Genomic DNA, 15,326 nt, shown 5'->3' with positions numbered 1-15,326 from the left:
GATAAATGATGGGTGGGATCTGTGTCCGCATGTACGAGTCCTTGAGAGCAGTGGCCAACAGAGGTCGGAGAGAATAAGGTGGGTAATTACCTCTCCCTCCTGCTGTCGCACTGCTGATAAGCGATGCGCAGGTTGAGTTTGGGTTGTTATCAAATTGCTGAAGCAGGTCTTCGAGAGTGCTGTTGAGGCCCTTCCCTCAAACGGGTTTTGCATTCGTTATCCAGGTTACACAACGACAGGAAAGCGTCCCCCACCTCTCCAGAGTCGAGATCCCATGTGGACAAGAACTCCTGAAAGCGTGCCCCAGAGCTGGTGGCAACTCCATCCAGAACGTACCCCGTCACCGCGGGGGGCGCGAGATGCATCAGCCTCTCGACCAGAATCGTGCCGTAGCTCACACCATACACAGTGGTGTTTTCACCATTGGTGTACGTGGAAATGAAGGTTGCAAGGTCGGTTGCGGCACTCCTCACCGAGAACGAAGCAAGGTCCCCATACTTCTTGTGCAGATCTGGAGCACACGCTAGCACTTCGGAAGGATCAATTGCGTTTCCCCAAGGCGACCCCGTGGTCGTGACCTGGGCTGCAACGCAATCCAAAAACGTGCTGCGTCCGGTGCCACGGTGGCCCATAGTGTACACATTCACGATCCCTTCTAGCTGTGCATGTAGCGTCGCCATTATTATCTCCACTACGAACATGAAGTCACCAAACAACAGTCAGTATTAGCTGTCCTCCTCCCTTCATACACATTGATATGCACTTACCTGTAGACGAAGATCCCGGACCTCCCTGAAGCAGCCACACATTGGGTGCCGTTTCCGGGTCGCCAGCTGTCGCTGGTAAACGCTTGAAGAAGATGTCGACGTTCGGGTTCGCAGATGTGGGCGTCTGACAAATGCCGGAATAACAGAGCGGTGCGTTGTACACCGCGCACTCTGCATCTTGGGTGGAGCTGCCTTCATCCGAGAAGGTGTACTCGGAGCACGGGTACCAGCCATTCAAATCGGATTTCGAGGTCGAGTTGGACGCCGCTGAAGCGTAGGCAATCACCATGGCCGCAGTAACGAGATGGTAAAGCCTCATGCCTGTTGTGAAGTTCAACGTTGTCGATAAGCAGGAAAATTGGAAGTGGAGCGACAGATAAATTACCACGCTTAGAGGTCAGTGCTGGTGTAGGAATGATTCACATAACGTCGTTTTGCCATGCAAGTATACACGTCACAACATATACCGGTCTACGGCCCAACAGCCTAGAGAGAGCTTCGGTATAAATCCGTCTAACGCCACCAATATGTTCGTAGTTTTTGCTATACACTAACAAACAGTTTGCAAATGCTAGCGTTTGCTGTACAGCTAATGCTTGTGCGAACGATAGTATTGAAGCTACTAAGATTTTGAATTAGGAAAGCAACGGACTAAGGCAATTTACATGCTGCATGCTTTAGTTGATGCATTTGTGGCCGACCGTGATAATGTTTGATGTATTTGTGGCCGGTGGTGATAAATTTCCCGCGAACGCCAGCTTTATTTTCGCTACAGAGGTCAATAAACGCACGGAACAAAATTGATCAATTAATTCGGGATTTATCGCCCGCTAGAAAAGTTTGCGCGGTGGAAATTCTGCGTGAATTTCATGGAAATTGATGTAGTTGCGTAGTCGTCGTGAGACAGAGTGTTTGCACAATACAGTTCGAAATGTCGTACGAAACTATGCCTCTGAGCAATAGCATACTCGCGGATACCGAGGTGGTACGTAGTAGTTAGTTCTACTTAGTGCAGTAGTGAACGGCAGTGCTTGTTTATTTATCTGTGTTTGTCTACACTAAATAATGGCCGTCACCCCAGTAGTGGGCGGACCACTATTTGACCTCTCCACAGGTGTTGGCTCTACCTATTGGTAGAAAATGGTGGATTATGGTGTCTAAAGATTACCACACTCCGCGTTCTAGGAACATTCCGAACGGATCCACCAGGAGCAGCGTTTCATGCCCCATGACTCGCTGCTGCTGGTGGATCCGTGAATCATGGCAGGCACTCTCCAAATTGATCCTTCGCTACCATGGCACTGTCACTGACAACCTCAGACCCGACCGTGATTGTGACGGCAGAGTTCCCGCTGCACTGCGCCGACGCAGCCGCCCTCCAAAACGTCTGCTCGCCAGTGGTCCTCGGCCCTCTGGACCAGCGCTCGCTGCTCTCTATCCCCTTAGCCGCCGTCTTCGTGTACCGTCAGAAGCCCGAAGCAACCCGCGAGTTAATCCCCGTTGACAGACTTCGAGCTGCGCTGAGCCGCCTGTTAAACTACTACCCGCACTTGACCGGTAGAATCGTCATCAACCCGAAGGACCAAGCACCGCAGATCGAGCAGATCGGAGCAGGTGCGAAACTGGTCGTTGCACAATGCAGTGAACCACTCAAAACATTCGAGAGCTCTTCTGAAGACGACGAACCGGGCTCAGCACCTCGGCTGATGGGAGCCAATTTACCTGGTGGGGGCAACGCATTAGTGCCGCCCTTCGACCCAACGGAGGCTGGTGCGGCGCGCGACGCGATCCTGACAGCACAGCACACTCGTTTCGCGTGCGGCGGGGTGTCGGTCGCTCTTCGTCTCCGACATATCGTTTGCGATGCCGCCGGGTTCTTTCAGCTCGCGAGGGATATGGCCGAGCTGTACAGGGGATTGCAAGACCTCGACGAGGGTCGATCGACGGATGTGAGGCTGTCGAACGCCCCAGATATCCACTCGTACTTGGCTGGGCTGCAGATGTCACTCGAAGAGAAGCACCAAGCTCTTCAAATTAAGCCGACGCTTTTCGAACTCGCTCCTGAACTACTACCGCCGGCGAGCAGTGAAACGGGCGATACATCAAACTCACCGCCTATCATCGGTAGGGTGCTGCGCTTCTCTTCCAATGAACTCGCTGCGATCAAGACTGAGGCAAATGCTGGGAATAATGGCCGTCCAGTGTCAACCTTTTGCGCTCTGGCCGCTCACCTGTGGCAGAGTATCTATCGCGCGCGCGTGCACTTATGCGAAGCTCGGGGTACGAGTCCAAGCGAGGCGGAACAGCACGTACCACGCCAATTCCTGGCATCGGCCGACCTGCGCAGACGAGGGCAGCTTAATGTGTCGCCGCGGTATTTCCCGAACTGTGTGCTCTGTCCAGTTTTCTCGCTATGTGCCTCCGAGCTACGGACAGCTCCATTGTCTATCATTGCCGTTGCAGTTCATGACGGAGTCCAACCCCTTGACCCAGTAGAAGTGGAGCAGAATGTGCGCTGGATCGTTGCACAACCCGACAAGCAGCGCGTGAGACTTCGCTATCGATACGAAGAAGGCGGCGTGATGGTGAGCCAGTGGAACAAATTTGGCATGTACCGAGGCACCGAGCTCGATGTCCCACCAGCGCTTGTAGCTCAACCATTTACGCCAATCTCGCTAGCTGACGGGTTAATGTACTTCATGGCCACCGAGGACCAGCTTGGTCAGTCTGAGTGCTCCAAGGTAGCTACAACAGGGAGTATCGACGTTAGTCTGGCGCTGAGTGAGCCGGTATGGGCAATTCTTGAGCACGATGCACGTTTCCGCCAACATCGTGGATGGTAAGCAGCGTTAAACAAATGATAGTATAAAAGAGTATTCGTTGTGCATGAACGAAGAACACTATCGTTATTGCACGAAGAATACTCCTTTAGTATACAATCATATTTTTGGTTTGGTTACCAAACATTTTTTTTCTCAAATTCAAACAGCTTATTCCGTTGAACAAAACAGTGGCACATTACTGTAACTTTAAGTCTGCTAGCTACATACTATACCTTGTGCATGGACTTGCTAGCAGTTGGGCAGCCATGGAGCCACGTTTTTATTGCAAAACTGGATTGGCGACTATTGTTTTCTTCTTCCTAAACGACGCGATCTCAATGTGGACTGGAGACGGCACCAAAAGGAAGTTTTGCTGCTTGGGAGAGTGCGCACCAGAGGTCGCAAACGCTGAAAATCGGGCTGGCCGTATCCGTACCAACTCGAGACAGAACTCGGATATCCGTGGATGGCCGGGGGCTTCATTCAGACAGTCATGGATGACCGACATTTTGATTTCGGTTAGCCGTAAAACAGAAGCATATTTACCCGTACCAAGCTATTAACAATTGCTAGGGTGGCACAAATATTAAGATCTCGCGAGGTCAGACTGCCGCTCTTGTCGGCGCCAGTGGTAGGTTTGACACGGATGTAGGCGACCAAGGTGTCCAGGTCTCGGTGGGCAGAAACAACGAATTATCTTCGCTCGCGCCATTCTTCGTGACCCCGCGGTATTGCTGCTTGATGGGCAACTAGCGCGCTGTGAGCGCGTGGTGCAAGCATCTCCAATTGCTAGCGCTGAAGCAGTGGACATCGATCATTGTTGCACACCGCTTTTCGACGGTTCGAAGTGCCGGCTTGATTACCATGACCCAAGTGACTCGGTTGTGGAGCAGGGTACACACGACCAACTTCTTCAGCTGCCTGATGGTATTTGCAAAAATCTCGTTGCCCACCAACTCGGTGCGCTCTAGTGTGGATACGGAGCGCGGTAAAGCCTCAGGAAGAGACTTAGACAGCCAATCTTGTTTTGAGAAACACTGCTTGATTGTACGTTCGTGCCAACTCCGTTGAAGGTTTATACTACGTAGTAGCTTCGATAATGTGGAAACGACGAAGACACTTCAGCGAACCAACTTACGAACTCGTATCGCTTCCCACTCGCGATGACGTCGGAAATTCTCGTCTCGGTCGATTATGTCCCAGACCGGTTTACTAAGCGCGAGACTAACGTCTATACTGTCTGGTTGAACCCCAGTAGACTGGCCTGCGTGAGTTAACTGGTCCTCTGTAGCGGTGAAGTATGCCAAACCGTTGTAAAGAGAGAGTGGCGTGAACGGTTGAGCTACAAGTGTCGGCGCAACGTCCAATTCAGTTCCCCGATACATGTCGAATTTGCTCCACTGCGTAACTAGCACCCCTTCTTGCTCGTAATTGAAGCAAGGCAACACTCGGCTCTTGTCGGACTGCGCTGCTATCCATTGCAACGTGTTCTTCACTTTCATAGGTATTTGTGGTTGGATTCCGGCAAAAACTGATGCAGCGATCACAGATAGCGGAGCGTTCAGTAGTTCCGACGTGGGCAGCGCAAATACCGGAGAAAATACGGCATTAGGAAAGTATCGAGGGGGTAGCTCTGCTAGCTGGTTCCGCGTGCGCAAGTCTATCGGCACCAGAAGCTGACACGATACTTGACGTGCGATCTCAGTTGATATCAGACCTTGAGCTTCATACAGCTTCGTGCGCGCATGGTAAACACTCTGCCATATATGAGCCGTTAAAGCACAGAAGGTCGACAATCGTCTGCCTGTATTGCTATCGTTCGCTTCGGCCTTGAGAGGCGCTAGCTCTCGCGAAGAGAAACGAAGCACGCGGCCGATGATAGGCGCAGGAATTGGTCTGTTCGCTTCACCAATATCGGAATCACTGGACATATTTTCCGTGTAGGGTAGCACCCTGACACCAGTCGGTTTTAACTTGAGCGCTTCTTGTCGGCCATAATTATTCATCTTATACATCCCTGCCATATACGATCGAATGTGAGGCGGCTTCGACAGCTCCACGGAATTGTCACAGTCCGAATCCCCAAGACCGACGTCTCGGAAACCACGATACAGCTCAGCCAGGTCGCGCACGAGTTGGAAAAACCCGCAAGCATCACAAATGATGTGTCGAAGGCAAAACCCGATCGACACACCTCCACACGCAAAGCGTGTGTGCTGCACTGCCAGGATCGGGTCGCGTGTCAGCCCCGCCTCGGTCGGATCGAAGGACGGCAGCAACGCGTTACCACCATCCGGGAGATTGGTAACAATGAGTCGAGGCAGCGAACTGGGCGCGTCGTCGTCGCCCACCGCCTCAAACGCCGCAAGCGGTTGGCTGCATTCCGCCGTAAACAACTTGGCCCCTTTTCCAAGCTGCTCAATCCGCGGCGTGCGGTCGTTCGGGTCCATGACAACGCGCCCAGTGAGATGCGGATAGTAGTCGAGCAGGCGACTCAGCGCCTTCCGAAGTCGGTCCAGCGGAACCAAGTCCCCACCCTCCCGACGGTACACGAACACGACCGTGATAGGTGTGAAGTTCTGCGCAACGTGGTCCAGCGGCCCTAGCAGCACAGGCGACTCGAGCTTCTGCACCGACGTCTCATCCGCACACCGCAGCGACAATTCCCCCGTCACCTTCACAGTCGCCGCATTCATTGTCACCAACAGTACAAATTGAATACTGCAATGACCACTCAACTGGTATTTTCCACTTCATTGTTACGGCAACACTAGAGACCACACCGAACACTCTGGAGGAGTTCCCATCGGTAAAGTGGTAGTCGAACTCAAGTCGAAACACCCACGCTCCCACCCATCACGATGATGGACAAGTTGAGACTCGCTTAGTTCCGGTTTCTTTTCCCGGCGATTTGCTTGAATTACCCATCAACTTGTGTCGAAAATTGCCTTTCGACTCCAAGCACCGCTGGTTTTATTACCTCAGTTTGCGGTCGGCATGAGCGGCGACGTGGAGGCCCCCGAGGCGCTCGAGTCCCCCACGAGGCTCGTGACGGACGAGGCCACGCAGTGGCTGGCGTCCATGGACGAGATGCGCGACGACGACGCCACGGACAGGGCGCCGTCACCCAGGGCGGACTCGAAAAACCCAGTCCGAAATAGTTTCGTGTCACCCAGCGCTGACTCCAGCCCCGTAGCGTGCAGCAAGAAGCGCGAGCTGAGAGAGGACAACTCGGAGTGCGGAGAGCCAGCGCCCCAAGTCCAGCAGAAGCGACCCAAGCGCAAGTACCGCAAGTCCACGATCAATGTTCGAAAAGTGCGGCAAAAAATATTTTCGGAGGTGGGTGGGTCGATGGGGGATCGTGGGTTTTATTGACGAGGTCGTGGGTTTTATTGCAGGAGGAGAAGGCCACCTTGCTGGAGGAGCTGGCCGAGCTGCACACCAAGATGGAAGAGCTCAAGGCACGGGCGTTCGCCACGTGTGTGGGCGTGGAGGCGCGCACACCCAGTGAGATGCAGAGCGCCAACCGCGTCCTGAGACAGGCGATCCAGAAGCAGCAGCTCGAGTGCACCAAGATCCACGCGCTCATGTCGGAGTATTCGTTATTTGTAAGTCTGCTCCAGTTCTTTTGCTGCTGCTGGAAAGGGAAACTGATGAGGCATTTTTTTCTCGCATCTTTTTTTGGTGATTTGGCAGAATATTCGCGTTGGCAGTCCGATTCATCGCCCGATCCATTTACATAGGGATACGCATTCTCGACGAGCTACGCTGCTGGCGTTGAAGAGCAAGGTTCTGGAAGATGGTGCCAAGTTCCTAAATAACCGGAGACCACGTGTGGACCCGTTGAAACCCATGAGAGAAGATCACGGCTATGAGGCCTCGAACGGGGACTTCTACGCTACGTACATCTCGACGATGCAGTTCGAGAACACCGTTAAGCAGGTGTATGATATTTTACTCGCCTACTTTAGCAGCATCGAGATAAGCGTGTCGGAGAAGCTGGGCAACATCACAATCCGCGAGGACGACGACAACATGGCGCCGGGGATCACTCAGAACCGACTCGTGTCCACTACAATCGGCGGGTTGCGCATGGAGTCGAACACGGTCTACTTCTCCCGGTACGAGCCAGGCGACCACGACGCAGGCTCGCAGAACGGGTACGGCATCTTCGTGGCTGACTTCGTGGACGACGACGACCTGAACCCGTACCACCCGCACGAGCGCATCCGCCGCGACTTCTCCGCCGTGCTCGAGCTCACGTCGTACCCGATCAAGCACGGCGTGCGCACCAGGTCTAAGAACACGAGCGAGGGCCGCGTCGTCGTGCTCACTCGCTGGGTGCACAGCAAGGTGTATCACCCCGAGTACGACATCCCGCAAACGGGCTGGCACGAGATGCGCGACAACACGGAGCGCTGGATCCAGACGCTGCACCACACCATGATGGAGCGCCTCTCCCCTGTAGTCTGCTGTCGTAGATGAAAAAAAAATAACTGCCAAAATACTGCACCAAGTGCATCTCGCCAGTCGCGTTTCATCCTACATGGCTACATAATCCATGTACCAAAATGGCGGTACATGGGCCCGTCACCATGTTTACCAGCCAGTTTGTTCATTCGGGACGACATCGCCATCATTGACGAGCATGAGCAGCGGCGACCTCTTCGACCGGCTGGACGCCGCGGGGCAACGCGCGCCGCCTCGTCTCAACGGCGGCTTGGCGCCGAGCTTCCCGCAGGCGCAGGCCGCGTTCGCACCGCTGGGCGGGCTGCCCGTGAAACAGGGGATGTCCTTGAGGACGTACAGTGCCAATGCCAACGACTCGTCGTCTCCGTTGTCCTCCTCCTCTTCGTCCACAGCTGCGGATGTGGTGGACCCCGCGCAGCCGTGGGTGGCGCTGATGGAGAGGAGGGGGCTGGTGCTGCAGCAGCAGGGAGAGCGGCGGACTGGGACTAAGAAGAGGGGCGTGGAGGGCGCTGCGGCTAGTCTGGTGACGGCGGAGGAGAAGCCCAAACGCAAGAGGAAGTACAGGAAGGCCACGCACACGATCCGGAAGGTGAGGAAAGCAGGAGAGAGGGGGAGGAAAGTGGAGAGTCTCTGTATGCTGATGGTTGTTTCTTTTGTCGGTGCAGGAGGAGAAGGAGAGGTTGTTGAAAGAGGTGGACGAGCTGAAGGCGAAGATAGCGGAGCTGAGGAGCCACACGAGAGTGCTGATTAATGAGGGCGAGGAGGTTATGAAGAAGAAGCTCGAGACTGCGAGGGCGCTGCGGGAAGGCGTAAAGCAGCGCCAGCAGGTCTTCAGCCAGCTCTCTTCGATCATGTCGGAGTACACTTTGTGTGTAGGTTTTGTCGGCTTCGGTCTTCTCTCTGTGCGTGGATCATTGATTAATGCTGGGTCGCCTGCCGCTGTTTCTTCTGTAGTCAATTCAGTCTGGAAGTCCACTGCAAGATTTGATCTACCTGAAGAAGGACGAGCAGTCTCGACACGATACGCTGTCGGCGATTAGAACGAAAAAGATGGAGAAGGCGCAGCGCTTCATGCAGATACGGCGGCCGAATCTCGACCCGTGCAATTCGATGGGTGAGGAGCGCCGATACGAGGCAGAGAACGGAGACTTCTGCTCCACCCGCTTCACAGTGACGCAGTTCGAAGACGCGCAGAGCGTGAAGCAAGTCTTCGACCTGCTACTCTTCTACTTCTGCAACATCGAGATCAGCATCTCCGAGAAAATTGGCCACATTACAATCCGAGAGGACGATGGCGCCGATGACCGGGGTATTGTACAGAACCGACTAGTGTCCGTCACGCACAAGGACGTCAAGATGGAGTCGAACACTGTGATGTTCTCGCAGTACTTCGACCGCAGTGCTGACAAACGCAACGGCCAAGCCGACAGCAGCTATGGATTGATCGTCGCCGACTTTGTCGACGAGGACGAGCGCCACCCGTACGTTCCGAGCCAACGCGTTCGACGTGACGTGAACGCAGTGCTCGAGGTCCGCGAGTTCACTCCTCAACACCCCAAGAGCGTGGCAGGAGGCCCCCCGTCTCGCAAGTCGGTGGTCGTCCTGAGTCGGTGGGTCCAGAACCGAATGCACTACCCCAAGTTCCCCGTTTGCCCGGACGGATGGTATGAGCTGCGCGACAACATGGATCTCTGGGGGCGAGCTTTACACCGTACGATTGCCGAAAATCTGCGAGCAAATTCATAGTTTTACATGTATCCATAGGATAGTATGCTTTGTGTCGGCCAGCAAGCGTAGTTGATGTTGTACTGGTGACAATGGTCCACAGCCCCATGTTCAGGCACGCTGCATGGAAGCAGCGCTCGCTTGTGTCTCAACCATCAGCCACCTGATTGGCAAAGACAGGTCTCGAGATTGGCATTGAGACGCAGGACTCGCCACCTTCGCAGATGCAGCGCCTGCCGTCAGTGGGGCAGCACGACGGCGCGTTCCGCCGAGCTGGAGCGGCGTCGTCCAGTACGTCGTCCACGACTTCGTCTCCTCTGAGCGACAACGGCGCTCCGACGCGGTCGTGGGCGTCCATTTTAGTAGTCCCGAGGCATGATAAGGACACGACTGAGACGACTTACAAGCAGCCAGCAGAGGCAGAACTGGAAGAAAAGCAAGTGGATGGAAGACAAAACGACGCAGATTCAGCGGAGACCGAGAGGCCGAAACGCAAACGGAAGCACCGCAAGGGCACTCACACCATCAGAAAGGTACCAATGGACACTTGGTGGTCGGGTGGATGGTGTTGTTGCAGTACTGACGGTGCTGCGACTGTGTTGGGATCTGTAGGAGGAGAAGGAGAGGCTGCTGAAGGAGATGGAGGTTCTGCAGCAGGAGATGGCGGCGCTCAAGAAGCGGGCGATTGATCCGACATTCCCGGTAGATCGATACGTGCGCAAGTCCCGCGGACAGATTCTGCGAGAAGGTGTTCAGGGACACATGAAGACGTTCTGTAGAGCACTGAGCATCATGTCAGATTGCACATTGTGTGTACGTATTAGTGCTGCGATGTTGGGTTGGTGGACGCTTACGAAAAATAAAGGAATGACTGACGAAATGACATTGTCTTGTGCAGAATATCCAAGCGGGAACGCCACTGCAAGAGAGGATTGTCCTCAAGAAGGATTCCGAGTCTCGCCACGAGGCGCTGCAAGCGATGAAAGAACGGAAAATTGAGAGAGGCCAGCACTTCTTGAAAATGCGCCGCTCGAATCTCGATCCGTGCAAGTCTCTCACGGAGGACCAGCGCTTCGAAACAGATAGTGGAGGTTTTACCTCAGCCCACTTCGCCATCATGCAATTCGAAGGCGCGCAGAGCGTGAAGCAGGTGTTCGATCTGGTGATCTTCTACTTCAGCAACATGGAAATCAGCGTTTCGGAGAAGCTCGAGACCCTCGTGACTGTCCGCGAGAACGACGACGACAGCACCGTCGAGGGCATTACGCAGAACTACCTGATGTCCACGACGACCAACATGGGCATGAAGATGGAGTCGAACACGATCATGTTCTCGGAGTTCTGCGAGCGCGACGACATCCCATGCGCCGATCGCGGCTACGGCATCGTTGTGTCGGAGTTTGTCGACGTCGACGAGCGCTACCCGTACCGGAGCAAGGAACGCGTCCGCAAGGATGTGAACGGCGTAATTGAAGTGCGAGCGTACAACCGTCCAAGAGCAGACAGCGGCAGCGACGAAGAGCAGGAAGTGGTCGTCGTGATGACTCGCTGGGTGCAGAACACCCTGCATCGACCCGAATTCCCCATGGCCGTCGAAGGTTGGCGGGAGCTCCGCCACTCCATGGACAGCTGGGGACAGCTACTACATCGCACATTGGTCGAGAGCCTCCACCCCCACTCATAATGACGAAGGTTGATGGCCGTACAGTACCACTTGCCTTTCTTGCTAGTCGTGATGCAGGTGTGCGTACTTAACCGGGATTTGGATTGCGCGCACGGATTGCGCGCAGCCGACCTTCAAGTGAGACGTAACGGTATGATCAGCACGGTCCTGCCAGCGCGATTCAGCGATCGACTTGGTCAAGCTGGTGCTTGGGGCGAGCGTGCGCTAGGAGAGCGATGGATCGTTGCTGGGGCATCCCGTCCTCGCAGGACGGGCGGCTGCAGATGGAAATTACCACGGAGACCTCGGACGGAGCGGCGGAGAAAGCGACAGAGGCGCGGGCCGGAGCTCCTGGTGCACTGGGGAAGAGACACGCATCGACCAGCCCGGCTGGACTCGATGAGGTGCTGGGGTTGTGCGGAGGAGGAAGCCTTCACGACGGCAAGGGCTCTGGGGCTGGTGGCAACAAGTCGGACACGTCGCAAGAGCACGAGGCCAAACCCCAGCGTCAGCGGAAGCACCGGAAGTCGACGCACGTCGTGCGGAAGGTTGGCGAGGGTTTTGTGCCTTATGACATATGTGGCCGCGCGATCTAACGCGAGTTTGTGCTGGTGGTGCTGCAGGAGGAGAAGGCGCGGCTTTTGAAGGAGATGGAGGTGCTGAGTGCCCAATTGGAGAGCTTGAAACAGCAAGCGATGGCCTCGATGGGAAAAGTGGATCGAGACACGGCGAGAAGCATTCAAGTTGGCCGTGAACTGCGCGATGATGTCCAAGCAAACCAACAGCGGTTCGGTGAGGTTGCCTGCATCATGTCGGAGTTCTCCATGTGTGTACGTGAAGCCTGCCCCGATTCTTCGGTGGTTATTCAGTTTGGGCTTACGACTGTATTCTGCAGAACGCGCGAGCTGGGTCTCCGTTGCACGATAAAATTGTGTTGAATAGAGACCGCGATTCGCGACGACGGATATTAAGGGCGCTGAAGGTAAACAAAATGGCCAAGGCCGAACACTTCTTGCAGCTGCGCCGGCCCAATACCAATCTACGAAAGATCTGCGATGAAGGTCGACGCTTCGAAATGGACAACGGTGACTTTTTCTCTGAGCGGCTAACGATCTCCCAGTTCAAAGATGCCCAGAGCGTGAAGCAGATCTACGATCTCCTGTTGTTCTATTACGCCAACCTCGAGATCAGCATCTCGGAGAAAATCGGCCACATCACAGTTCGCTTGGACGACGACAATGGGGGGAAAAGCATCACGCAAAATCGCCTGGTGTCAACGACGATCAAAGACCTGAAGGTGGAGTCGAACACGATTACATTCGCCCAGTTTCATCAGCGCGACGACCGCAACGGCAACAGCAACGTCCACGGAGACGGTGACTACGGCATGATTGTTATGGACTATGCTGACTCGGACGAAAAGTACCCTTATCAGCCGGGTAATTCCATTCGAAAAGATGTCGTCGCAGTGATGGAGATCCGCGAGTGCAACGACTCGTCGAAACCTGGTGATCGCATGACAGTGCTCACAAAGTGGGTGCAAAACAAGCTGCACCACCCGCAGTTCCCCGTGGAGCTTAAGGACTGGCACGATCTCCGTGACCGGGTGGATCTCTTCGGCAAGACGATGCAACGCAGCCTGGTGGAGGACCTGCACGTCGACGCCCTCGTGGGCGAGTAATCAAGGGGAGAGGCCAACTCCTTGACACGGAGCAAAGCGCCGACTGGTTGTGGCTCTCGTGAGAGCTAGAAATCTTGCTCACTGATACGACAAGTCAAGTAAGACTGCAGTCGTTGGCGTCGCCATTTGACCACAAGAGATTCGCAACCCACACGACAGCAATAATAATCGATGGCGCGGTCCTTCATCTTCATCCATCAAAAAACGCCGTTTAACTTCCCGTCTCAAAACCTCAACTACCAAATAAAATCAAACCAGGCCACGTCCGCCAATACTAGTATACTCAATCACATCAGAATAAAGTTACTTACAGTAATGTAGCTGACAAGCTCCGCAAGATCACTATATACAGACCCTGTATATCTTGAGTACCATATTAAACAGGATTCATTGGGGCAAACGTAATCGCTCTTCAGTCCTCAGTCGTCAACTTGCCCTGCTTGCCAACGAGCAAGCGCACTTGTGCCCATGGAGAGCCCCTCCACCATCAACTCGCCGCGCACGGACGCGGACCAATCGTCGTCGTCGACGTCCGCCTCCCCACTGCGCCCCAACGCTCTGCAGCACAATTGGCACTCGTCTGCAGCAACAGGCGGAGGAGGTGGAGGGTTCCTGCCGCTGCTGCGCGCCGCCAATGCGTTCGGCCCAGTGACTGCCTCAATGGCGGTGATGCCTCGCACCGACTACCGCGTAGATCTGTCGGCTGCCAAGCGGCGTCGGCAGGCGGGAAGCGAGGCCATTGCAATGAGGAGCTGGGACTCCCTCCCCCCAGACGCCCAATGGGGCAGCAGCTCCCCAGAGGCGGTGGAGTCGGCCGCGGTGGTCCGTCGCACCAATAAGAGGGCGGCCCAAGACGAGGAAGAGAGCAACTGCAGTGACCACCGTGAAGACGGGGACGAGGAGCAGGAGGTCCTGCCGGTGGTTAGACGGAAGAAGAAACGAGGCTACCGCAAGGCGACGCACACGATCCGAAAGGTACATCGACTGGGCTGGTTTTGTTTGAGGCGGATCACTGGTCAATAGGGATCTGGTTACTCATTTTTATGCTGTTTGACGGATGCATAGGAAGAGATAGATCACCTTCGCGTGGAGTTGGCTCAGCTGCAGGCTCAGATGGATGAGCTGCAGCGGCGCGCGTTCGCTCCTGATAGGAACGACGAGAACGAGGAGGACAGACGTCTGTACTCTAATGTGCTGCACAACGCTGTGAGGAAACACCAGGAGACGTTTGTGGAGATCCAGGCGGCGATGACGGGCTACGCAGCATGCGTACGTTCAGTGTAGGAGCACTCCGCATATTTTCAGATTCTCACTGTTCTTTCGCTGTATTTGCAGAATATTCAAGCTGGAAGTCCTATCCAGAGGAAGATCAGCTTAGGCAAAGACGAACTGTCGAGAAAGAGAGCGCTGCGCTCAATGAAGTCCTTGAAGTTACAGGACGCTCGCGACTTTTTCAGCCGTCGACTCTCCCACTTGAATCCGTTGAAGTCGATGTCTGAAGACTACCGTTTCGAGAGCGATGAAGGAGACTACTGGGCTGTTCGCTTCGCCACGTCGCAGTTCGAGCTCGCCCACAGCGTAAAGCAAGTGTTCGATCTGGTGGTCTACTACTTGTGCAACATCGAGATCAGCGTTTCTGAGAAAATGGGCCACCTCACAGTTCGAGAAGATGACGACAACAGTGAAGAAGGCATCACGCAGAACCGTTTGGTATCCTTGACCGGCAAGGGGCTTCACATGGAGTCCAACACCGTCGTGTTCTCTGAATACTTTGGTGCATCAGGACCGGGCCAGCAAGATGACTACGGACTTATCGTTGCTGACTTTGTGGACGAGGATGAAAGGCACCCGTACAGACCAGCCGAACGGATCCGCAAGGACGTCAACACCGTGATGGAGGTGCGTTCATACACTCGACGTTCTAAGCAGAGTGAGGTTAGTGAGAATGTGGTGGTTCTGACACGGTGGTCTCACTCCCGCCTACGCCACCCGAAGTTCCCCGTCCGGAAGGATGGGTGGTACGAGCTGCGTGAGAACATGGATCGCTGGAGCCAAAACATGCACAATACCATCATGGAGAGCTTGGGCCCACCCAACCACGGGCCACCCACCTGGCGAATCGATGGCTAGACTGTTCTAACCAGTAAGTTTACTAAGTAGTCAAAGTACTTCAACGCGTAGAAAGTGTTTGATCCCTA

General features: G+C 54.7%; 6 protein-coding genes across 7 annotated transcripts; 5 read left to right on the top strand and 1 right to left on the bottom strand.

Moving 5' to 3' along the window:
* Positions 1–2,062: 2,062 nt before the first annotated feature.
* On the top strand, positions 2,063–3,610 carry IUM83_14735 (Omega-hydroxypalmitate O-feruloyl transferase; the record flags this gene model as incomplete). Its single annotated transcript, XM_067939504.1, has 1 exon — positions 2,063–3,610. The coding sequence occupies one exon, from the start codon at positions 2,063–2,065 to the stop codon at positions 3,608–3,610; it is 1,548 nt and encodes a 515-aa protein (XP_067786134.1).
* Positions 3,611–5,429: 1,819 nt separating this feature from the next.
* IUM83_14734 (Anthranilate N-benzoyltransferase protein 1) lies at positions 5,430–6,285 on the bottom strand (the record flags this gene model as incomplete). 2 transcript variants are annotated; one of them, XM_067939503.1, is made up of 2 exons in its annotated part: positions 5,430–5,485; positions 5,784–6,285. In XM_067939503.1, the coding sequence occupies 2 exons, from the start codon at positions 6,283–6,285 to the stop codon at positions 5,430–5,432; spliced, it is 558 nt and encodes a 185-aa protein (XP_067786135.1). The 2 variants fall into 2 exon arrangements, with proteins under 2 accessions (XP_067786135.1, XP_067786136.1); XM_067939502.1 differs by lacking the exon at positions 5,430–5,485 and adding an exon at positions 5,592–5,606 and having other exon boundaries at positions 5,683–6,285.
* A 301-nt stretch (positions 6,286–6,586) lies between these two features.
* On the top strand, positions 6,587–8,074 carry IUM83_14733 (uncharacterized protein; the record flags this gene model as incomplete). The annotated part of the gene is made up of 3 exons (XM_067939501.1): positions 6,587–6,904; positions 6,988–7,197; positions 7,286–8,074. The coding sequence occupies 3 exons, from the start codon at positions 6,587–6,589 to the stop codon at positions 8,072–8,074; spliced, it is 1,317 nt and encodes a 438-aa protein (XP_067786141.1).
* A 163-nt stretch (positions 8,075–8,237) lies between these two features.
* Positions 8,238–11,468, top strand: IUM83_14732 (uncharacterized protein; the record flags this gene model as incomplete). The annotated part of the gene is made up of 6 exons (XM_067939500.1): positions 8,238–8,648; positions 8,725–8,931; positions 9,014–9,173; positions 9,965–10,317; positions 10,397–10,597; positions 10,683–11,468. 6 exons carry the CDS (start codon positions 8,238–8,240, stop codon positions 11,466–11,468), a joined length of 2,118 nt encoding a protein of 705 aa, XP_067786142.1.
* Positions 11,469–11,683: 215 nt separating this feature from the next.
* Positions 11,684–13,128, top strand: IUM83_14731 (Sulfatase protein; the record flags this gene model as incomplete). The annotated part of the gene is made up of 3 exons (XM_067939499.1): positions 11,684–11,995; positions 12,071–12,277; positions 12,343–13,128. 3 exons carry the CDS (start codon positions 11,684–11,686, stop codon positions 13,126–13,128), a joined length of 1,305 nt encoding a protein of 434 aa, XP_067786139.1.
* A 468-nt stretch (positions 13,129–13,596) lies between these two features.
* On the top strand, positions 13,597–15,258 carry IUM83_14730 (uncharacterized protein; the record flags this gene model as incomplete). The annotated part of the gene is made up of 3 exons (XM_067939498.1): positions 13,597–14,103; positions 14,194–14,397; positions 14,464–15,258. The coding sequence occupies 3 exons, from the start codon at positions 13,597–13,599 to the stop codon at positions 15,256–15,258; spliced, it is 1,506 nt and encodes a 501-aa protein (XP_067786140.1).
* Between the last annotated feature and the right edge of the window lie 68 nt (positions 15,259–15,326).

This window comes from Phytophthora cinnamomi (assembly GCF_018691715.1).
Source record: "Phytophthora cinnamomi strain GKB4 chromosome Unknown Contig71, whole genome shotgun sequence".
Classification (NCBI taxonomy): domain Eukaryota; phylum Oomycota; class Peronosporomycetes; order Peronosporales; family Peronosporaceae; genus Phytophthora; species Phytophthora cinnamomi.
The sequence above is the reverse complement of the archived record's forward strand: the minus strand, read 5'-3'. Positions and strand labels throughout refer to the sequence as shown.